General features: G+C 35.7%; 3 protein-coding genes across 4 annotated transcripts; 2 read left to right on the top strand and 1 right to left on the bottom strand.

The window, feature by feature from the left end:
• The first annotated feature begins 4,381 nt into the window (after positions 1-4,381).
• LOC104902607 (anamorsin homolog) lies at positions 4,382-12,978 on the top strand. Its single transcript, XM_048635865.2, has 9 exons — positions 4,382-4,644; positions 5,799-5,934; positions 6,812-6,978; positions 7,085-7,186; positions 9,138-9,294; positions 9,413-9,549; positions 9,734-9,808; positions 12,331-12,481; positions 12,846-12,978. Exons 2-8 carry the CDS (start codon positions 5,805-5,807, stop codon positions 12,367-12,369), a joined length of 807 nt encoding a protein of 268 aa, XP_048491822.1. The 5' UTR covers positions 4,382-4,644; positions 5,799-5,804; the 3' UTR covers positions 12,370-12,481; positions 12,846-12,978.
• A 799-nt stretch (positions 12,979-13,777) lies between these two features.
• Positions 13,778-17,586, bottom strand: LOC104902606 (hypothetical protein). Of its 2 annotated transcripts, none has more exons than XM_010690436.3 (3): positions 17,435-17,586; positions 17,213-17,254; positions 13,778-14,408 (listed from the first exon to the last, which is right to left on the bottom strand). In XM_010690436.3, exons 2-3 carry the CDS (start codon positions 17,246-17,248, stop codon positions 13,902-13,904), a joined length of 543 nt encoding a protein of 180 aa, XP_010688738.2. In that variant the 5' UTR covers positions 17,249-17,254; positions 17,435-17,586; the 3' UTR covers positions 13,778-13,901. The 2 variants fall into 2 exon arrangements, with proteins under 2 accessions (XP_010688738.2, XP_010688737.2); XM_010690435.4 differs by having other exon boundaries at positions 17,213-17,273; positions 17,435-17,571.
• A 1,158-nt stretch (positions 17,587-18,744) lies between these two features.
• Positions 18,745-23,823, top strand: LOC104902604 (protein S-acyltransferase 11). Its single transcript, XM_010690433.2, has 5 exons — positions 18,745-18,902; positions 19,003-19,097; positions 21,039-21,261; positions 22,229-22,527; positions 23,075-23,823. Exons 1-5 carry the CDS (start codon positions 18,890-18,892, stop codon positions 23,549-23,551), a joined length of 1,107 nt encoding a protein of 368 aa, XP_010688735.2. The 5' UTR covers positions 18,745-18,889; the 3' UTR covers positions 23,552-23,823.
• The last annotated feature ends 384 nt before the right edge of the window (positions 23,824-24,207 follow it).

The raw sequence follows: 24,207 nt of genomic DNA, 5'->3' as shown, positions 1-24,207 counted from the left end.
ATTGAAATAAGTGACTCTAATAATAGAAGAAATATATTCTTTTGGGATAAATTGGAGCTTAATAAAGGAGAAAAGGGAAGAAACTAGTCAATCAAGGTAATTGATTTTGGAAAGAATAGTCGATTTTTATATTATTGATTTAAGCATTGAGTTATATTAGTGAAGGAGTTGATTTTATTGAATGAAGATTGTATGAATTTTCAGGAAAAGATTGTTTATTACATCTCAAGTCCTAGTTGAGTACTATCTATTTTTGGGAGAATATTAATTATGGTACTTTAAGAAAATTTTGAAGATGAATTTCGAGGAGTTTTAGTTTTGAGGACCTAATAAGGAAGTCTTTTTTTCTTCAAGTATATGTGTGTTAGTATATATACTAACAAGTTTTGCTTGTGAATAATGATGAATTATTTGATTTTAATTTGTAATAAAGTAGGATCAAGGGTAATTTTTTTTTTTTGATATTCATTGTGATACCTTCATGAGTTTTGTGAAGCTCATTAAATTTTGAGGAGAAAGCAAACGTATTTTACAAACAGAAAGAAAAAGTTGTTTGAATATTATATTTTCAAGTCAAGCTTACGAAAGGTTTTATAAAGTCTCTTTATTTCTCACATATTATAGTATTTTGTAAATATATTAGTATTTGCTCAAATATTTTCCTACAAAACTTGCTTTAGTATCAGTATGTAATTCTTTATTATTTCAAGAATTTGGAAAATTTTCCTACTTAAATCGTATAAAGTTTTTAGTTTGTCATAAACTACCTTTTGTACTTATTCAAATACATTCTTTATTATGTTAATCTATTATTGAAGGCATTTATTTATATTATTAATACCTTGAAATAGAGTTATTCTTTTTAAAGTTTAAAAGTTATTTTTGAAAGTGTTTCTCTCAAGTGATTTTATTATTACATTTTCAGCAATGATTTTATATTGTTTGTATTACAAAGTTGGTAAATAATTTTAAGTCAAGTTTTAAGCCTTAGCGAGTTACGGGGGCGTAACTCCTTTTAAGAGGGGTAGAATACGATAGAGTTTCGCGCTTTTAACTTAAAACGCTATTTTTGACCTACTTTTGACTTATTTTATGAGTTATTAAGTGAGCCAACTTACTTTAATAGAAAATTTTTGGTATTTATGTTAATTATTTCTTTATTTCTTACTTGCTTGCTTCAAGTTTCGAGGACGAAACTTCTTTTAAGGGGGGTAGTTTGTAATACTCCGTATTTTTTAGTAAGTTAATATTTATATTTTTAGAAAAGTTTTAGTTTTTAAAAAAGGTTTTATTTACTAAAAAGGCTTATTATTTATTAAAAAGGCTTTTATAAAAGATTTTGAGTATTTATAAATAAATGTAGCCCAAATAATATTGGGTCTAAGTTTACTAGTTTTAAAACCCAAGTATTTTGGTAACAAAATTTAAAAATGTTTTAAAGAAAAATCCAAAAAGGTTTACAAAAAAAAAAAAAAAAAAAAAAAAAAAAAACGTTTGAAAGCAAAACTCACGGCTGCTGCTAGTGAGTGGTAAACTTTGATATTTCATTATCTTTACTTATCTTCGTAGATTAATATAATCTCCTATAATTATGTATTATGGGATAATTTATATCTTTTCCTAATCTTAGTTGGATAAGCGTAAATATTAGTTATATCTTAACTAGATTAGTTTATCTTTTTTCCTAAATTATCTTTTAGTTTCCTAATCCTATTCCGATTCTACTTTTCCAACTAGTATAAATAGGGGTCTCCACCCATCATATTCTTCACACCAAATTTGAGAAATAAATCTCTTTTCTCAAGTTTAAATTCTCTCCCTCTTAGCCTACCATTCTCTTTCTCCCTGTAGTTATTATTATTCAAGGTGCGTGTATTTGTAGATCTTTAATAATTGTTTTGCAAGTGTAGTATCATGTTTTTAGGAAAATACTTTGGATTGAAATATATGTTTTTATGAGTTTTATTATGAACTGCATCTGTTTATATGAATATGTTTGAATGTTTAGAAATTTTATTTATGAAATTTGAATTATGTCTTTCATTTAATATATTTATAAAGTTTTATCTTTGAATTTATATTCAAATATTCTAGAAGGATTTGATCTTTAGATTCATGTTTATATATTTAAAAAGGGAGTGTTTTTGAACTATTATTATTTTTCAAAGGTTAAACCTTAAGCAAGTTATTTTATTTATGCCTTTATATGGCTAAAGTTTTATATAAGAATTATTATTCTTTTTAAAGGAGGATTATTTCCGAAGGATTTTTATTAGTTATATGATCTTTTATGATCACAATTTATAAAGAGGCCACGGCTTGTTATTTATTAGCAAGAACGGTAGCTATTATATTTACCGGCAACGGCTTGTTATTTATTAGCAAGAACGGTAGCCATTATATTATTTACCCATGTACTTTTTGTATAAGTCATGTGGACAAGGTATATTCCCCTCGTAATAGACTCAGTAAGGAATACTAAACTTGGGGGTGTGCACACTTTAGGCAAGGTACCTAGGCAAGGAAAAAGGAGTTTTTATTGAAGTTATATACTTTATATTATACAAGTATTATCAAGTATCTAGAAAGGTTTTTCGAAATTAAATATTTCAAAATTATGTTATACAAGTATTATCAAGTATCCAGAAAGGTTTTTTTGAAATTAAATATTTCAAAAGTTTAATTAAATAAAGTGTTTAATATTCCGCATATACATGTACTCAGTATTTTTACTGACACGCGTTTTGTTTTGTTTTGTTTTATGGCTTTGTCCCTGTGATGACCCTTTTGGTGAGCAGATTTTACAGGTTGATTGATGCATACTTCATATTGGGGAGCTAGTGAGGAATCATAATTAGTCAAGGAGTTGTTATTTTATTTTCTTTATTTCCATTGTTATATAGGTGTACAATAAAGTTTATATTAATAAAGAGAAGTTATTTAAGTTATTTCCGCTGCATTAGTTTAAAGTTTAGTTAGTATTAGTATTAAAGCCTTTAACGTTATCACGTGGCAGTAATACTCTCAAGTTTCTCAAGGAGTTTTATATTAAAATATCTTTTCCAAAGAGAGAAATTTGGGGGTGTTACACTCTTTCTCTCTCTTTCACCCAAATTCTCACAACTTTCTTCAATCAAAATCACCCCAAACCACTTCATAATCAAGTTTAGAGTATTTCTCCTCAATTAATTGGTGGATTAAAGGTAAGTTCAAGCTCTAATCTTTGTTTTTTTTTTTCGAAATTGGGTAATTAATTTGGTTTTAATTTGTTTAATAAAATTGGGGTTTTTGTTTTGCACTTACCGAGCTCAAATTTCTTGCTCAAATATGTTCATTATTAGTTAAATAACATGTATGCTTGTTGTTTGTGTGATTTGAAGCATGTTCAAGCTTGTTTTTGCTCCAAAATATGCTCGAAAATTACCCTTTACTTGTTCGAATGTATGGCAGATTTAGGGGTTTTTTTGGGTCAAATTTTAGCTTGATTTTTGCTCAATAATGCTTGTGAATTGTTATTAGTTGGTTTGAGCTTGATTAACTTAAATTAGGGTCACAAATTCCCCTTATATGGTCGAATTTATGGCAGTTTTTAGGGGTTTTTTTGTTGGTCAAATTTTGCTTGTTTTTGCTCAATAATGCTTGTGAATTGTTATTAGTTGGTTTGTGCTTGATTTATTTAAGTTAGGGCTCCATATTAGGGTCGAAAATCCCCCTTATTTGCTTGAATTTATGGCAGTTTTTAGGGGCTTGTTTTGCACAAGTTTTGCTTTGTTTATGCCCAAATAAGGTTAAATGTTTAATAATCTAAACTTATATACTTAATGTGATTTTATTTTGTGTAATCCTTAGAATGAAGCGAAGCAATTCAAGCAACACTAAAAGCATTGCAAGTTTTTTCTCTAAAAAAGCTAACACTTCTCAAAGTCAGGGGCAGATTTAATATGGGTTCACTGGGTTAAGGTGAACCCAATGATTTTTGGAAAAAAATTGTCCGATTTTTTTTTAAAATTAAAAATATTTTAAATATTAGATATATACTATCTTTATTATATAAGGCAACACATGGGGGACACCAAAAAATAGAAAAAGGAATAAAAGAAAAAAAAAGGGAGATAACTAACTGTTTCACTTGAATGAAAAAAAAGGGAGGGAAAGTAGAACATTTAAACTAAACATCAGTTTTTTAAGAAAATAAAATACAAAGAGAGTTAATCTACCCAATTAATTTCATTTTCTACTTCACATTCTATCACACGTTATTGCACGCATTGCGTGCATGTAAGGCTAGTATGCGTGTAAAGTAAGACATGAAACAAGCTTGTGTCCCAGTGGTTTTGTATCTTCACACGCGGGCCGCGAGACCAGAAGGTCTGGGGTTCTTTTTTTTTTTCCTAAGCCTCCTCATTTCTTTTCCCCAACAACCCAGCCAACATTTTTCGTTTTTCTCCCAAAGCCAAAACCCTAACTAGTAACTCCCTAGTCCCTAGCAACGAGCCAAAGCCAGATCTGACCATCGACGGCCCACGGCCAGTCGGCCACCGTGACGGCGTGACACCGTCTCTTTCGTCTTCCCCACCGCGCCGGCGAACCAGCCGGCAGCAAGCCAGCAACCTTCCCGAATTCCGGCCGTTTGAAAATTGAAAGGTAAATCCCAAACCCAATTCTTCAATTTTGAATATGAATTTTACTGTTTCAGATTTTAGTCTTTTACACATTAGATGATTAAAATATGTAATTGTAGTTATGTAATTTTGTTAATTATTTAAATGTTGATTGTTGCTTGTTGAATAATGAATACTTGAAATCTGTAGTCTATGGGTTTTATAAATTCTAATAGATTTGCCTTTGAATTATGATTGGGAAAACCAACCATGAATTCAATTGTTAATCTATCTTACTGGCCGGTGAAATACCAAACATTGCATGTCAAGTCAAGTGTCAATGTGAAACCTCTTGATATCAAAATGGATCTTTAAACTGGTGGGTAGTTTCTAGTCTTTGTATAGGTACTTCTGATTCCTTGTATCACGTCTTGAATGCATGAATGTAGAATGTTGAATGAATGAATGTGGACTTTGGAGTTTGGATTGTGATTTGTGAATGTTGAATAATTCTTTTTTTTTACCGGCTCCGAACCCATAGGGTTGGAATCCTGGATACGCCACGGCTCAAAGTAGTGAATGTTTGCAAATGTTAGTATGGAATCGATTGTTAACCGATTACAAAATATGAAAACTCGTAGAGAACAATTGTAATAGTTTTTAACTACTAAAGTTTTTTCCTTTTTTTCCCTTGTAATTTGACAATTGACATATGTACGATATTATTATTTTGTGTCGTTATTTTATTTGGTTGTGATTGATCCGACGATGCGCAAATTTGTGTGGTTGTGTTGTACCCCACCTTTGTATGATTTCTGGCACCGCCCTGCAAGTTGTTTGATGTATTCCAATTAGTTTGTGACTTTGTACGGGAAATTGTTTAAATATGAATTATTGGGTTGAGTGTGTAATTATAAGTTATAGAATTCAAAATGGTTTATTGTTGTGGAATGTGGAATTGAATTAGGGACTTTATGAAATTGGAATTTATTCATTGTCTAATTGTGGATATTATTTAAATTGCTAGAATGGAGACGAAAAATAAAAGTTTAGAATTGACTGTTTGAAAACTCGTCGGATGCAGCTTTAAAATTTCATTTGAAAATCTATGTGATCTCCGTATTCCCGCTCCCTTTGAAATATTGTGGTCAAATGAATGAAATTCGTGTTAAATTAGAGCCATATGATGTTTTGCAGGAAATTATGGCGATATTGGCGCTTACCGATGACAGAATCTTGCCCCTTAATATTGTATCCAGTTCGATGAAGGAGATTAAGCTTGAACAAGCAGCGTTGGATAATGCTTTGATCATCACTCTGGCTTCGAGTTCGAGTAATTTTCTCTTACACTTGTTTTAGGGTGAATAATTGATCTTTCTCTTGAATTGTTCAATTTTGGGAATTCACCTACCTATTTGTATGAGCATGAATTAAGGATGGTTCTAAACCAAGTAGCAAATTTTGTTGGACATATCTGTTTGTGATTGCAATATTCTGCATTATTTGGTAGTTTGGAACATGGGATTCATTTTGTCGTAGGTTTTCTAACTACTCATTGCATTTAAAATGTGAGTATGTGACTACCTATAAATTTTACTCTTACCCAATAGTAAAACTTGGCTTATTTTTTTTGGATTAGTGGCTCTTTTAATTTGTTTCCATAAGAGGCATTGTTGTAAGCCTCTAAGTGGGAGATAATTTGAAAAATGAACTAATTTATCCATTCTTATCTATTTGTTAATCATTATTAGTAGTCTTGATCTTGAATATGTGATACAGTGTCTCTAACAGCGTTATCTTTCATACCTTTTTATTGGCTGTTGTTCAGTATTGTACTATGAACTAGTATTTGGGCCCAGGCGTTGTCCCGGGTTGGTATTGTTTTCTAAATTTGATGTGAATTTTTTCCCATTCCCATTAAAATACAGTAAGGAAAACTCAACATTCAAAAGATACAAATTTAATAATGTGAACGCTTAAAGCATGATTAAAACTTGGTTGAAATGGTAATTGTGTCATGTATAATAGCAAAAGGTCACGGGTTCAAATCTTGTTGCAAGCTAATTTTACTTTTGCTAATTGACATGACTTATGTACACATTGGACAATTTTAATGGAATAACAGAGGTGCCACGTGACGTGTATATATTGTCACGCACGCCTTTTAATATATTTGTATAGATTGCCTAATGTCTTCAATCTATCATCAGGTCCTCTGCCTTTGGACTCGTCGTCCATGGATACTGTTATTGGTGTCTCTAAAGCACGCGATTTCCCTGCTGCGTCACTGCTTGCTGAAATGTTTAGAGTTTTGAAGCCAGATGGAAGAATTCTTATTCATTTGACTGAACTTACTGCCGATCTACCCTCAGACAATGTAATCAAATTCTACAATTGCTTGATTGATTGGGGGAGTGATAGTTTGTGACTTCGCATCTCCGCCCACCGTTCTAACACTAAGAGATTTTCTTGATGATCCACAGATTCTTTCTTCTCTGGAACGGAAGATACTTGTAGCTGGGTTCTTGGAACCAGAAGCTATTGAGCAGCAACCAGATGCTTTTTCAGGAGTTCAATCTATACAAGTTAGTGTCTTACACTAATTTACCCCATTGTCTACATATTCAATTCCATTTTCAAAGTTCTGAGATTACCTGAATACTTGCTCATCAAAATGAATAGAAGTCCTTGTAGCGGGTTGGTACATAAGTGTGTACATGCTTATATCCAGGAGATGAGTCTTGTAAGCATATTTCTCTGAAATCTTTTGGGCCTCCTTTCGCTTTATGGGTTGGGATGGGGCGTTACCAAGAGGCAAGATCTGTTTGTAAATCTCAGTGTTCCTTACCATGTTTCGGCTTTGGAGTTCTGTTGGGATGAGATGTGACATATCAAAATAATTTCCGATCTAATAGGGGACATTGTCAAGAACAAAAGGAAGACCTTATCACTATTTATTAAAAGTCTCAGTTTACCATATAAAAGACAGTATATGAGAACCCATATTGTTCATGGACTATAATGTTTTTCCTCAGTGACGCGCAAGCGAAATCACATTGATCCAGTGTACACGAATTGAATATTGTCGAGGCCTTATCTTTTCGTATCTCTTCTTTATCCAAAACCTCAATTCTGTATTGTCGAAGTGAGACACACCTTGATTTGGCTTTGTGGAAGTGTTCTTTCTGTCACTTGTATGTGTATTTTTAAGGTTCTAGTGTTCTACTGTACTTTTTTTTTACATACATAGTCATAACTATTTGACTGTGATCTACGGGCGTGGTTCCTTCCTGCTGCGTTACTTTTGCTTTCTTTACAGTATTTATAATTTTATGTGCTGTAATTACAGTATTTTTACAAGAAATGAACCTAGTCAAGTGTTGGTGACTTGGTGTTGAATAATTTACTTGTAGAAATCATGTATTTCCACCGTTAATTGAAGTGATTTTATGACTAAGACTGTCCCTACCTTCCTCCTAAGTCCAACTGCGATGATTTCTTCTATTTTGCCTATTATTTTAAAAGTGCAGGCGGGTGGTGGGAGGTGTGGGGGGGGGGGGGGAAGGGGTTTGGGAGGCTCTTGCTAGTCAAGGATAAAATTCAGTAGACTTTCAAACAGTTTACTACATTACTTTTTAGGGATTCATAACTAGTAGCCTTCCTAGCTTGATTTCGGGTTTATGCCACATTTCCTTTTACTGTAATATGTCCAAAGAAAGCCATGTACTCCCTCTGTGTTAAAATATTTCCTTCAATTTCTATCTTGGGGTGTCTTAAATTATTTGCTCCATCCAGCTATAGTAACTTTCTCCTCTCTATAACTCCTTATTTTGTTTAAAGTGTTCCGACTTGTTATGGAGTTATTAATTCTATGATTCCCTTAGGCCCTTACATACTGGTGATCCTTATACTTGTTCATGTTTCTCTCATTAGATCAGTATGTTAAATTGATGAGAACAATTATGGTCAAAATTATCACTCTCTTTTGAAGAGATTTTGAATGATACTATTTTGAATACGGATGAGTTATTTAAATACATACAAGTAAGAAAAACTTTAACATTATAGTTTATTTTCCTTAGATTTGAGGACAAACTGAATATGGCTTTCTTGTTTTTTGGGGGAAAGGGCTTTTAATATTTTACAACTACAATGTAGTCTTTAAAATAATCGTTCTCCCGATTTGCCTATCTTTTACTGTTAACCAAGGGGCATTAACCTGTCAGTGTTGTATCATTGTATGTGCGGGGTCGTTTTTCCTCTCTTTTTGCTTTTTTTTTTTGACTTGGGATGCTGAGTGGGTTGTGCTTTAACTAATATGTACTATGTAGTACTTCCAATTTTGGTGCCATAGATTCTGTCATGCAGATGCCGGATTTCTCTTTTTTTTTTAATATATTTTTTTGTTGAAAAGAAATTGCAGAACGAGGACAATTTGTCCTTGAATTAAGATGACTATTACTTTGCTTACCGTTTGTAGCAGGATTTGTTTCTTTGTGGAATTCATCTCATGAAAAGTACACTTTTCTTCAACAGGTTAAAGCCAGGAAGCCATCTTGGAAAATTGGATCCTCCTTTTCCCTCAAAGCATCAAAAGGTTTACCGAAGGTTCAAATGAATGATGATATGGATCTGATTGATGAGGACACTCTATTAACCGAGGAAGACCTGAAGAAACCACAACTGCCTACTGGTAATCACTTGGGGTGTAACTTAGCTTTTTTTTTTTTTTTTTTTTTTTCCCTCTTTTCCTCTTTTTGGGGAATAAGCTCCCGAATATATATGCATCCTCACCCGAATTATTACTACAGTTGGGGATTGTGAAGTTGGAAGCACAAGAAAAGCCTGCAAGAACTGTTCATGTGGAAGGGCAGAAGAGGAGCAGAAGGTTGAAAAACTAGGGTTGACAATGGACCAACTGGATAATCCTCAGTCCGCATGTGGCAGTGTATGTTAATAGCATTATATATTCATACTGTGATATGTGAATACACAACCATTGGAGGATGGCTGCACTTATTTCGTTTAAGGGTTTTGAGTTTTGATCCTCAATCACCTATACTGGCTCTTTGATTGTTTATCTGTTGTGTCTATGTTTCTAACTCTTTCTTGACGACTTCCCAAAATTACAGTGTGGACTAGGGGATGCTTTTAGGTGCAGCACATGCCCATATAAAGGTCTTCCTGCATTTAAGCTTGGGGAGAAGGTACACCTCTCTCTCTTTCCTAATGTTTTTGTGCTTTGATATTTACTGCTATGTGTAGTATTTACTTTACGTAATGTTTTGGTGCTTCTTTATCGACCTATATTCATGAGTCATGACCAATGACCAGTTTGGACATGCTCTTAGGCGCACTGCCTGCAGTGTATCAGTTTGAGTGAATGAGAAAGCTGTTGTTTTTCTCGTAAATTAGTCTTTCATATCTGCTCAAGCATTATCGTGATACATCTATGGAGTTCTTACCGATAGTGTGTTAAGGAACGATGCATATGTCCTGATGTGTAAAATATATAAGGGGTTTGTTTAGCCTTACCCCTGCCATTGTCAAGTGGCCGTATATTCAATATCCAAGCCAAATCATCCTCAGTTGCTTTTTTTTTGCCATTATTCTCGGTGTGTAAGGCTTAGATTTAGGTTTCCACTTTTCATGCATTATCAGTGATTAAGGTTATATGTCAGGCTGAGAGCAAAAAAATATGCTTCAAGTTGAAGTTTTAATGGAAGAGTGAAGCGTTCATTCAATATTGATATTAGTCTTGACGCAGAGTGATCTACCTTGCTTTGAGATTGCTTTGTAGAACTTTGATTTTGGATCATCTCATTTCTTTCCATAGATCATTTTTGAAGTATAGTTTGTGTTAGGAACTGTGTGGAACTTTCTTCTTTTTGGACTGGGGAGATTAATAAGGCACCTAGGCAAAGTTTTGATGACCCCTTCACTTCCAGCAACCTCAGGTAAAGAACTTTATAAGGTGCACAAAGCCGCATTCCGCAGACAAAGTGTTAGGCTATGCGTGTGCGCCTCTTTCCATTCACGGTAGAGGCGCAGAGGAGCTGAGGTAAAGGTGGAATTCGACCAGAATTACTTCAAATTAGGTCTATCAGTCACCAAGCTCTAAGATTCTAATTCGAGCCAAAGGCCATCATTAAAAAAACCCTAATATTTGCTAGTACCTAATGATACTTGAATTGCTTTGAAGAAAAACCTTCAAAGATATTAACTTAAGTCATAATTGAAGAACAGACAGACCCTCCTACCTGCACCTACGGTTTTGATTGTAAGTCAAAATACCCCAGTGAGGACTGGATGAAAGCATAAAACTTGATTTGTTACACAAGGGCTGCGTCTTTGGGTTGCTTCACATGACTTATTGGCTGCAAACAAAAAAACCAAAATACATTATTTTTCTTAATTGCGCCTTTAGTGTGCTTCCTTTTTTTTTTTTTCTTTTTTTCTTTTTTTGCCGACGGAAGTAGTTGCCAATATATCTCTTTGCTCTGCTTGGAGCAAGTCTCGCGGCCTTGCTACTCTCTGGTGTCCTGGCACCAAAAACACAATAATGTTTTGGCTAACTTGTCTACCGTAGAAATATAGGGTTGAGTGGTTTATAAGCAGTTGCAGCTGGTTTTATCGTATCCATCTATACAAGCTTAGCATTTAGGAACTTTTTTGTCCATACTCTACATGATTTATGTTTTCCTGTTCTCTAAGATGCTCTAGTCCATAAGCCCTGGAATAATGTTGAAGACCTTGTGGATTACTGACCTTTACTATGTTTTTTTTTTTTTACTTTCCAGGCCTTTAGATAACCCTATATTTCCCTAACCTTTTTCTCATTTTACCAGATTAATTCGCGCTAAACTTAGGTTATTTGCCATTTTATATGGGAGAGAACTTGTATATGTAATGGTTTTTGTAGCCCATTTTCACCTCTTTCCGTCTCCTTGAAACATAGTTCGAAAATGGGGGTTCGGTCATGATTGCGGTAACAGTTACGGTGATGCGGGGACGGGGATGATGCGGTTGTTGTACCACCAAATATCGGCTCAGACCATGAGATATCCCTTGAACCCGCCTAAAACACGACTTTTTTATTCCTTTACGATGCGGGTAGTATCGGTTCGGTAGATTTGAAAACCTTTACGACACGGGCGATACGATCTGATGCGGCCTTGTTTTGACACCATGCCGTGAAATTCGGCTCGGGAATTTCAGCTTAAAACTGTGTGTTTGTGGTTTTTAAATGATAATTTAAATGATAGCCTTTTGTGGTCTAACATTCTTGCCAATACATTATCTTCATTCTGTTTCGGAATTTCGGATTGTAATCTCGGATGAAAGATATAGCTCCATGAGCAAAAGCTCCTGTCATAATTCCTGTGATGTATTGGTGATGCGTATATAACGCAGCATGAGTAGTAAAGTCTTGAGCTATGAACACATAAGCAGGTAAAGAATACATGTGTAGGGCTACCAAGGAAGTCATGCTCTTATAAATCAGTATTATTGAACTCACGTTTTGATGGCCGTAGGATGGTTTTTAACTTTCTATGTGTGATGTGTCTTTATGTAAATTTTGATGCATAAGCCTCTGTGAGGTGGGATTAGATTCTAATCATATTTGAGCTTCATAGACAAGTGTAATTTATTCCTTTTAAAACGATCTATTTTCTGATCACGAATTAACTTCTGCAATGAAATTGTGTTGGATTTCTCGACGTTGCAGGTTTCTTTGCCGGGTAATTTCCTTGCTGCAGATATATAGACAGAGAGCAGGTTCCAGTTCAGCTGTATTTTTGAGGGCACCATGTTTGTTTCTTTTGGGTGTTAGAAAGAATATAGATTGTGCATTTTGCATCGGCTAGAATGTAATTAAGGCTCCGTTTGGTAGGGCGTAAAATATTTTCAGTGTAAAATGATTTTCATGGAAAACAATTTACAATGGAAAACACAATTCCAAATTTAGTTTTCCGTTGTTTGGTTCGATGTAAAAAAAATGATGAAATGAAAGGAAAATGAAAGGGAAAGTAAGAAGGTAGTGAGAGGAGTGTACAAGAGAAAGAAGGAAAATAGTTTTCCCTTCATTTGGAAAGGAAAATGGTTTTCCATCCTTGGGAGAGTAATTTTACCCCAAGGGAAAATGGTTTTACACTATTTTGCCAACCAAACAATGTAAAACTGAAAATAGAGGAAAACAGTTTTCCGGGAAAACGTTTTACGCCCTACCAAACGGAGCCTAAGTTTTCCAGGAAAAGATGTATTCTTTTTCCTGATATAGTGATTGTTATACAATCTGTGAACTTGTTGAACTGAAAGAATGGTAACAGTTTCATGCCAATCAACATTCGTCTATGATGAAAGAGCTTTATCTACAGTGGCCATTCTAGTCCTGAGGATGCGTTTATTTCGTCGACAGGCAAGATATATTTGCATTTTCTTGTGATCGTTTTCCAGTTTTTGTAAAAATTAGAGGAATTCGTTTTTCGTTTGGTCATGTTTGTAGAGTTTCCTTGTTTTTGGTCATCAACTAGCTAGGTTGCATGGACAGTTGGGGCCTGGGGGGCACTTGAACTCACTGGGGATCATAAAATGTACTGTTGGCTGAACTTCTGATTATTATCATGTAACTCTAAAATTTCCTAAAAATTGCAACACCTTGGTTTTTATGTTGCCGATATATTATTATATGTACCTTTAAAAATCAATATATTTAGTAATCTTAATCTTAATACTATTTACTAGAATTGTTTTGTGGTGACGAAGGGAGAATGAGAGTCACTTGTGGCCTTGTGGGCACCTTGCTATTCACCATAGAACAATTCTCTACATGTATGCAGCAAGTAGGACTCTTAGGCCTTCCCTTGGAGGTTTACATGTATACATCTAAAGAGCTCACTTGTTGAAAGGCTCTAGACTTCTAGTGGCTCTTTGTACATTCTTAGGCTAGACTGCTGGAGTCTAAAATTGTTGCATAGCCAGCACCGACAAACTCCCCAATGCCTAGCGACGCTTGTGGGGACTTCGAGATGAGTCGTGACTCGTAGTGAGTCTTCTTGTCATGAATATATGAAGCCAATGGCTTTGTCCCCTCTTTGCCCACTTGCAAAATGCAACATGCATCAGAAGCCTACAACTTACACCATAGATATTTAGTCATAATGTGACTAGCAATATAAAAGGAAACAGATCTTCCAAAACTTGTAATTTCATACAATTCAGAACACAAAAATGAGATTGTAGGCATTAACCAGACACAGCCTGATGAACATCATCTATCCTCTCATCCATGCTCAGTCCCTACGTCTGCTGAGAAAGGAGTACAAGAAGCCCTTGTGGTCCAACTAAAATCTCATTTAAGAAACTAAGTAATCCAAACCAAACCACAGGTGTTACATCCACTCCCCCAAGAGGTGGAATGACTTTTCGCGTTGGAACAAGAATTGGTTCCGTGGGTGCATAAGCAACAACATACGGGAATTTGCCCACCGGAAGCTTTGGATACCATGACATCACTATCCTAACAATAAAAAGGAAGGAAAAACCCGAAAGGAAAGGTCCGATAAATGCAATGGCAACCTTTGCTGTGGCCGAGTCTAGATCCATCAACACTAGACTCTCATTCAACTCCTTGAAGATATGTGATGATGTTTCAATTATACTGGAACTTGGTTGAAAGTTGGTTAGTCCGTGATGCAGGCTTTCAGTTCCTGTATGAACAGTTACTCCCAAGACACATCGAGGACTACATTGTATCATTCGCGGGCCACGAGCTATGTTTCTTCTCACGGGACTCCAACATCTTTTCTGCAAGGACACAAGTATTTGGGTAATGAACAATTACCAAAAGTACAAGATTGTGGACAAAGAACAAATTCCAAGCAATTCTTCATTTGTTTGAGATTCAAAATTAGTCAAAGCATGGATAGCAGATGATTATCAATTCAACAAGTATTCATGTTAGAGTTTACACAAGTACGTATCCAAGAGTCATATGCAGGTTATTTTCTGCAAATGTTTCATGCTTTTGGTCTATAATGAAGTGTCCACATTCCATATCCATGTCCTGATGTTGAGGATCTAACATGGGTACTTGAGGCAAAGCGAAGAGTTCAAGCAACATAAGTGGACTGACCTACCTAATTTCGAGAAACAATGAAAATACTAGTACTATCTAGCCTTGACAGGCAGCTTCCCAAGATTTTACCAGTCATCTCTAGTGGACTCCTAACAGTCCATCCAGGGGCTACTTCTTTACATCCTGAATTGATCAGTCATCATCTTATAAAGAAAGATAAGTTTCTGAATGTAAGTGAAGTATAGCTAATAACCAAGATGTTCAAATGCAGTTTACAAATATAACTTGAAATTCAGTAGGCCGATCATTATGACTATAGCTTGCGTAGGACAGGAAGCTGAACCAGTTCTATTGCACCAAGTTGCAACGCTACAAGGGGCTTTAACTAAATCTACAAAAACTAAGTGCTGATCTAAATCAAATTGGACCACCAAGAGATATATTAGCCACCCAAAACAAACCAAACCAAACTCTGGACCGGCTTTAAGTAACCTTGCTGCACCAAAAAAAACCGCAATCTTATGTCTAAGCTGCAGGTATTCTTTTAACTTTGTCTCAGGCTATGTTTAGTCGGAAGGAAAATCAATTTTCAAAAGAACTAGTTTTCTCATCTTACTTTGTTCAATTTCTAAAGTAGGTGAAAGTAATTTTATTAGGATTTATAGGAGCTTTACATGTTGCTAGACCACGCCTTCTTCAGTCTCATCTTCAGTTCTAAGGTCTTTAATAAGTGTTCTGTTGACAATGCTACTTGTAATCAGAATAAACCACACAGTTTGTATGAAAGTCTATGGATTAAAGAGCAGCAGCAGCAAAATTATAGGTGGTTAGCATAATGCACACTAATCCAATTGAAACTTGCTAATGATTTCTAGGAAAGTGGAAGCTACTCTAGGAAGATTAGATTTAGAAGATAGCATTAAAGAGTTTGGTGGACATAGCAGTTCAGGACCTGGTGATCATTTTAAAGTACTACTTCCTCCGTCCCCATAATAACTCGACACTTTTCTTTGTCGAATGGCGATCATTTTTTTTTTGTCATCCGACTCAGAATATCCTTCACCCATTTGTCTTTGTCGACGATTCCATCATCATTATAATCCCTCTCTCTAGCTAGTCTCTTCCCTCCTTTGGCTCACCGTCAGGGAAGGCCAAAGTACACAGTGCCCCTAAAATATAAGGTCTCGATTCTATTAGTTGTTCGCCCAAATAAAAATAAATTTAACTATAAGTGTTTATTTCCAATTTATCGAGGGTAATATTGGATGCAGGTTCAAAGAGGTTAATTTCTATATGATGTTTTGCTTCATTCTTCTTATCCTCCAAAAGAAACCCATTAATGACTCTCTGTCTCTTCCTATTCACACAAAATTTTTAATCCTTATCATTAAATTTAGCATAGGGACGCTAAATTGTATGAGACGGTCCTGCTCACCATTAACAATTTATTACCACTCACTTTCCTACAATCATGAAGAATGCCAGGTTAAGACCAAGCTTTCTTAATAGAGCTTCTCCACAAACTATCCATATTACCCTAGTAATTTTTACATTCTTCTTAATACCCCCCTTAGTTTTTCCCTTTGGTCCCCAATAGGGATGGCAAATGGGCGGGGCGGATGCTGATACCCCTAAATCCACACCCACCTCCACCTAAAATTTTCATATCCACCACCTACCCGTCAACCATGGCGGGTACAAGTTTCCATATCCACTTCCGCCCACGTGGGTATAAAGTTATACCCACATCCGCTCCACCACCCAAGTGGATATCCATTACCCACCTATACCCGCCCATCACCTACGTGGATTTTTCACCCGCCCACCTGATTTATTTTCTATATATAACCTATTATATAAATTAATTATTGGAAACACCCATTTCAAAGAAAAAAAAGTACACATTCTTAGTATTCATATTTCTTAATTATTTTTTACAATTTTTTAGATTTATGAACATAATTCTTTATTTTATAAAGGGTAAATTAGTAAATATTATACGGGACGGATGGATATGGGGCGGGGCGGGCGGATATGGGGCGGGGCGGGTGGATTTGGGGCGGATGTGACCTCATATCAACCACCTACCCACCACCCATGGCGGATTTGACTTTTCGTATCCATACCCACCCACTACCCACCAAAGTCATATCCATACCCGCCCCAACTGGGGCGGATGCGGTGCGAAACCCGCCAAATTATACCCACCTGCCATCCCTAGTCCCCAATGGGCAACTATGTAGCATGGGTACGTTTTATAGGTCACATATTCGTACCCGGCTACCTGCACCCGTACCCGATACGATAGGAGCCACAATTTGTTCGAAACTGTTATGAGCTCGACAAAGCTCCTCTTATCATATCTACTTTTTCAATAAAATAAGACGGTAATTACACTAAAACTTATCACCTCAAACTACGTGTTACGGCTCATGTCAAGAGTCAACACTATCTGATAAGTAATTCTAATGATTGCTTATAGATTAATCCTGCCACCACAAAAATAATATTCAGAAAAGATAATGCCACTTACAATTGATAGAGGATAAGGCTTGCAAAGGGTTGCCATCAAACACTGCAATAAACCCAATAAGCTGAAAATCAAAATAAATACTCAGACGATTTTTAATAGTAAGTGTTGCATGAATTATGAGATGAATTTAGTGTTACTATTGTGCTGGAAATATAGACATATAAAAGTTGGTTAAGCAGAAACCAACTACTCTCAAAGTAATAAAAAGCAGATTTTGTGAACCTGAAACTAGAGGAGAGAGAGTGTGTGTTTGGGATAATAATTTGATAGGATCATCATGACCGTTGGAATGTGTGGAAACTTGACAGCCATGGCTTCAACAAGAGAGATAGAGAATGACAACTTGACAAGTGTAATATAAGTAGTTGGGCTAGAAACTAGGAAGTAGGAAGTGGGTGTAAAAGCCTAAAAGGGATAATAAGGTGCTTGGGCTTACAACAACAACATTGAACAACCACAATAAGAGGTTTGGACCCTAAATATAATATAATATATTCGACTCGACTCGACTCGACTCTAAATAATACTATCTCTCTCTACATATATATAATCACAAAATTTTTGGAAAAGTGAAGAGTCGAGAGAAAGAAGCAATATACAGTCATAATCTTTCTGCTGATGAATAGGTATAGTGTGAAATTAAGTTTCTCTTTATTTATCTTTTTTTATCTTAATAAACAATTTTGATAACGAGTTTCGAATTTATACGACAAAAATTAAATAGATTTCTTTTTTTCTTATAAATTAATGTCAAAATACTATCAAGTTTCAGTCAAACCAACAAACCAGATCAAATCAGAAGAATTTACACAAAACTGACTTAAATCTCGATAAATTCAAACTATTCACATAATTTCATTGGACGAGAACATAACCTTTTTCAACCCAAATTTTTTGTTTAAAAAAAAAAAAAGACAAACGAACATGTAAATATATGAAATATTATTCAAATATATTACTCCATTCTATAGGTGGTTTGACTCTGCGTAAGGACTTTGTCTCTTAATTCTCGAGGATGCTTTGTCTCTTAGTAAGTACTTTGTTTCCGTTCGATGGTCTCATATATTCAGGAATGACAACTCTGTAGTCCATCATCTAGTTAGATACATTCCATTTGCGGCTCGTTTGGTAAAAGATCATAGATGGCGGGAATAGTAACGCATTATAGTGTAAATTTATACTAGAAATTCAATGTCATTACATGTGGTAATGCTACTCCATCCCAAAATATCCATTCTCTTCCTAAGATCTCGTTATTATCCACTACCACTTAAAAAGGTAGTATTGGGTGGTAATGGAAATTTATAAAGGAAAACCCATTTTTTATGTAAATTTACATTCCCATGATCATTGATATCAAAATTTCTTTACAAATTTATACTAAATTTCATTACTATTATTACTAATATAACCACTAATTAAACATGCCGTTAGTGTCGAACAACGCTCGGAGTGTCATTATCTTGAGATGTTTGACTTGTAAAATTAGTGAAGACGACCCAATCAATGGTATGATGATTAGTCTAATCAATATAACAATCAATTTGTGATGTTGTTGCTTAAAAACTTCCCTTATTTTAAGGACACCTTGACCTTCGTCGTACAAGCAGTTACATAACAATGGCTGCCGTGGAAATGGTGGTTGTCTTAATCTAAACTTCCTTAATCTCCGCCGCCATGGCCGCCTTTCGTAAGCTCATTTTCTCTCTCCTCCATTTCTTTCTCTCTCTCTTCAAATAAACTTACAATTTTCACTTTTTTTTTTTTTTTTTTTTTTTTTTTTTTTGCAGCGGAGAGTTTACCTCTTCTTGAAGAATCCAGCAATGGCTTCTTACACTCTCAGTCACTTGAAATTTCAGCTCCTTCTTCCTCTTCTCAAACTGCAGTGAGTTTTTTCTTCTTTTGATTGATGTTGATTGATTTGTTTTTTGATTTTGAAGAATTGAATCGAGTTTTTTTGACTTTTGATTCATGAGTTTCTGAGCAAGTTTTTGGATGATGTTATGGTTCTTTTTTTGTTTAAGTTGACCTAATTCAAGTTGAGACTAAACTAAACTAAATCAAGAATGGAATTGAGATTGTTTTTATTTATTATTACTAAGAAGTTTGAAATCTTCCATTGTACTTCATAATTGGTACATATTTGCAATGGTGTGGTTCTTTTGAAATTGGATGTGATGACTATCCTATGAAATTGGATCATTGATGCTATAAAAACTCGAATATCCGGCTGTTCCGGTTTGTTTGATGTTTAGCATGGTGCACTTAGAGCCTTAGAGGTTTAATATGTTTCAGAATGACTTGATCATGTATAATCCTAATAGTTTCTGCATTTGTGTTCAATAGTCGATGTGGCGATGTCCTCTCAGGGTATTAGTACTCTATGTATACTCCTAAATTATTAAGCTTAGGGTACATCCATCTTACTATCAGTATAGAAGTCTGGGGGATTTTGCTACTCCTAATTGTTCATGCATTTGTGTTCAATAGCCGATAATGTTAGTCGTGCATTTCTGAGGACCGGGCTTTAGGATGGTCCTGAATTAGTGCCCTAATCTGTAAAAGAGCAAACAGAAAAAGAAATTTTTTGGTCATGTCTGTAGTTTTTTGTTTTGTTTTTGCTTCATGGGTGTGGGGTTTGTAAATCATGCTAATTATGCCAGAATGAGTAGGATAAGTTACATTAAGAGCTCTTTATATTTTTCTGACCAGAATATTTAAGTAGGCAACACTTGGAAAAACCTAGAAGAGTTGCTACAAGTGCATCCATTGGGTACATTCTGCAATTTATTCGGCCCACATACGCATAGTTCTCTTTCATGATGTCAACTCAATCTCTTTGGACTCATCTGTTCTATAGAAATAACATCATCCTTGTTTTGAGTATGCTTATTTATTAATTAAAAAAAGGAAAGGACGTAGTTTGCAACCTTGCTCTCCAACTAGCGCACACTTCTTGTTTGGTATCTTTTGTAGAACATTTGTTTGAACCCTATGAATAGTCTATCCAATGTCCAAGGTAATTGCACTATGTACTTGGATAGTATTCTTCATTTCCGAAATTCTCTATGAATAGCTTCTACTTTTGGGTGTCTTGTCACAAAACAGAATTGGTTTTCAGGCTCATTTGGAGTTACTCGTTTTCATATTTAAATTATTGGATGACCTTTAGAGTTGATAGTCTAGCTTCATATAGTGTTAGATAAGATGTGTTGAAATTAGTGCTAAGTGAAAGTGAATCTGTGTTGCTACAATGGTATAGCTGGGAGAGTGATTGGAAATGTGCAGGGATCCAGGAAAAAGGTGTTTTATTTAGTGAAATGCTGCTTTAGTAATACTGTAATAGCCCCTTCTTGAATTGACCTGCATCATGTGCAGCACTTGTTCTTCATCTAAGCATATCGGAAAGAATTACTTTTCATACAGACTAAAAATAAATAATTGCTGCTAGATTGTAGTAATAGGGCCTTGTCTTAAATTAATCATCTGCATCATGTGCAGCACATGCTGTTCATGAATGCATATCGGAATGAACTATTTTACATGCAGACTAAAATTGATTATTATTGTACAACAGTTGAACACATTCTACTAGATGAATTCTTCCTCCTGTCTGCTGATCTCTGTAAGCAAAATTAGGAAGCACTATGGCCTTTGTCGATTGTTATCTAAACTTGCAATTGGCTGGTCAATTTCCAAGATATAACATAACATGCTAATTGGCATTGCTTGTTTTATCTCTGTGTCATGTTGTTCATAGGTAATATAACTCAAAATTTGAATTGAGGTCCCTGTTAAATTATCTTGTATTGCCTGAACTTTTCAGGAACATCACCCATCTTCTGTGGAACACGAATTTCAATCAATTTGCTGGGGTTGTGGATTACGACTTATACTTCCATCAAATGCACCAGTTTTTAAGTGCGGTTGGTGTGGGGCGATAACCAAGCAAAATGAACGCAAACATGACAGCAAAAAATTGTGGTGGAGACGTTTAAGAGATCGCTGCTTTGTTTTTGTCCTCCTCGTATTTGTGGTCTTCATTATATGTATGCCTCATACTCCTGTTTTTTCTAAAATCTATTTTCTTCCTTGATAGTTTGATCACTCATGCCCTTTGTAGTGTCATAATCTAGCTTATCAAACCTAAAACAAGAAGGGGGATAATGGTAAGAACTGTTTCCCAGTGGTGAAGTTTGTGTCAAAAGGGATTCACTTGATCACCTCTTAGGAAGGACTGGGTTGCATACATGACTTCTCCAGCTCTCAGTTTGGTATTATGCTATGTAGTACTCTTTCCCTCTGTTTCGAACAGTTTCTTACATATTTTTTTGGCATGGTGACACCATTTTTTAGATTTATCCCTTACCTCTTTCTTTGGATCCACAACCTCAGTTACATTCACCTTTCCATTAAAAGAAATACCCCACTAATTCCTATCACATCTATTTTTTCAATCAAAATAATGATAAACCTCATATCAACTTGTCTTATAAATCTGAGGGAGGACTGAGGGGGAGTATATCCCATGCTATAACCTCATCGTCAAACTGGCAGTTCAGATAAAGAGGCAAAATGGGACTCGCACATATTAAGGCACATATCACAAGAAAAAAAAATGTCAATAGACATAGTCCTCTATGTCCCCCCTTTCTGTATTTATTTATCTTCCTGCAGTGATATTTGCTGCTTTGTGAATGCATATGACCTGTTTGCTATCTCCTTGAGAGTAATTTTTCCCATGCAATGTTATTCTGGTAGCTTGAATATCATTCACCTTAAGTTTCTTGGTTCTTCATCTACTATATTGTTCGCTTATCGGCAGTCCCTGGGTTTATCTTCTACAATTTCAGCTTAATATAATGCCTTCAAACTTTTACCTTTTGGTACTTTTTCATGCAAATGTGTCCTATCAATTGTATTCAAAGGTGACATAGACCAGCTGATGCATTTTATGCTTTCTGATCTATCCTTAACACTGATCATTTTGTTTCATTGTCCTCTATGGATATGCAGGTGGGGGTGTGTGGGCAGTATACCCAGTTGTGTTTTCAGTAGGCTCTCTGTTTGGCGTGTTCCACTGTATAGTCACTTTCCTATTGTCTGTGTCTACGGTTTCTATGTTCAGCTTTGCGGCCTTCAGTGATGCCGGCACACCCCCGCCGGTAGTTTGGGGTAGCTATCCAGCTGTGAGGAAAGATGAATTACAGGACTATACTTTCTGTCAGTACTGTTCCAAGCCAAAATCATCTAGAGCTCATCATTGCAGTTCGTGTGGGACGTGTGTGCTGGACATGGATCATCACTGCCCTTTTGTAAGTTGATAAGGTCTAAATTTTTTTATTAGAAAGTTGGTTCTTATTCTTGAATTGTTCAAATGATTTCTATCATGTCAATGTGTACTACAGTACTACTTGCTAGTTATAGGCTAAGTTAATCGTCTGATTAGAGCTATCATACTCCATTTCAAGGCTAAAATGCTCTATTCTATGCTGTTGGAGCCTTATCAGTTTGATTGCAGCTCTGTAATTTGTTAGTTTATAAATCGTAGATACTACAGTAAGTTTCTTCGACACTGTCTCTTGTATCTCTCAAGGACTGTAGACTAAAGTGCAGGTCATTTACAAGCAATGGCGCAAGTTTGTTGAAATTTCTGTAATGCCTGTAATTCTACAGTCTTGGTAAAACAAATATTATGTGTAATGTGCAGCATGCTTAATTTTTGGCTATTTTTACAAGTATATGTATAAATTCTTTTCTTTCCTTTGGGGGTGGGGGGGGGGGGGGGGGGGAGGGTTTCATAATTAGACCTTCCAGTATGCATGCTCCGGATGACATGATCAATTTCATTTTATTTTGCAGATTGGCAACTGTGTTGGTGCAGCAAACCATCGGTATTTCATTGGCTTCCTAATCGCAGCTGTTACTAGTGTGGCATATGCTGCCATCATGTCTGCATATACAGTCCTTCATATACTACCATCTTTGGGTGAGAGATCTGTTCAGCAAATGCATAGAATTGACAGCAACCGCAACATTGCACTTGTGGGCATCCTGAAGGATGTATTAACCGCATTCGTGACTTCTGCTGTGTTCTTTTCTCCAAGAGGGCTTGTTCTTCTTTATCTCTTTGTTGCTAGTATATCTGTGGGGATAGGGTTAACTGTACTTTTGTGGCAACAACTTTATTTCATCTACGAGGGAAGAACATACCTATCTAGCTTGACCTCACAAGCTGAAACAGAACGTGACTGCAGAAACCTATACCGATTTTTTGGGTTCCCATATATTTGTTACTTGCGTGGTGGTTCTGGTTCTAAGAAAATCCATAGTAAGTAGAGATTTCTCCTCAATTTTATCCCACTGAAGGGTTTCGACGAGTAGATTCGCCACATGATTTTTGAACTGTCAGATAGGAAACAATCTTTGTGCTATTGCTAGGGTAAGGCTGCGTACATCTGACCTCCCCTACGCTGCCTAAGGCAGGAGCTTCTCTGGAGGCATTGGGGTAATACCTTTTGTTAATGATGCTGGAGTGTTGTGGTAATATTACTGTTGATGTTGTAATGTTGTACAATAGCAATTCATATTTTTACATAATTTCACGTCAACGCCAGTGTTATTGTACCTCTACTATTGTACTACTATTCATCTTCTATCAGGTATCAATATGGGGTTATTATAGTGCCTCATGTTGTACCAACACCTTGTATATGGTTGGTCAGCCACACCTCCTCTTGCATTTTCGCACTCCACCGCCTTCTCAGTCTATACTTGAGGCATCCACCTAACATGTCTGTTCATGCTACCACCCCCTCTTCGTGGTTCTCGTGGTTGTGGTTGTAGCACACCATATCGTCCCCAACCACCCAGTGTTGGCCAGTCACCTCCCGGTTTTTTTTTTCCTTTTACGATTCCACGTTCTTGCCATTACTAGACTCAAGTATTGTCGCTGATCAGATGAATGTACCGAGCCTTCATTAGATACTATCAGA

This window comes from Beta vulgaris, chromosome 9 (assembly GCF_026745355.1).
Source record: "Beta vulgaris subsp. vulgaris cultivar EL10 chromosome 9, EL10.2, whole genome shotgun sequence".
Lineage (NCBI taxonomy): Eukaryota > Viridiplantae > Streptophyta > Magnoliopsida > Caryophyllales > Amaranthaceae > Beta > Beta vulgaris.
This window is presented reverse-complemented; position numbering and strand designations above follow the sequence as displayed.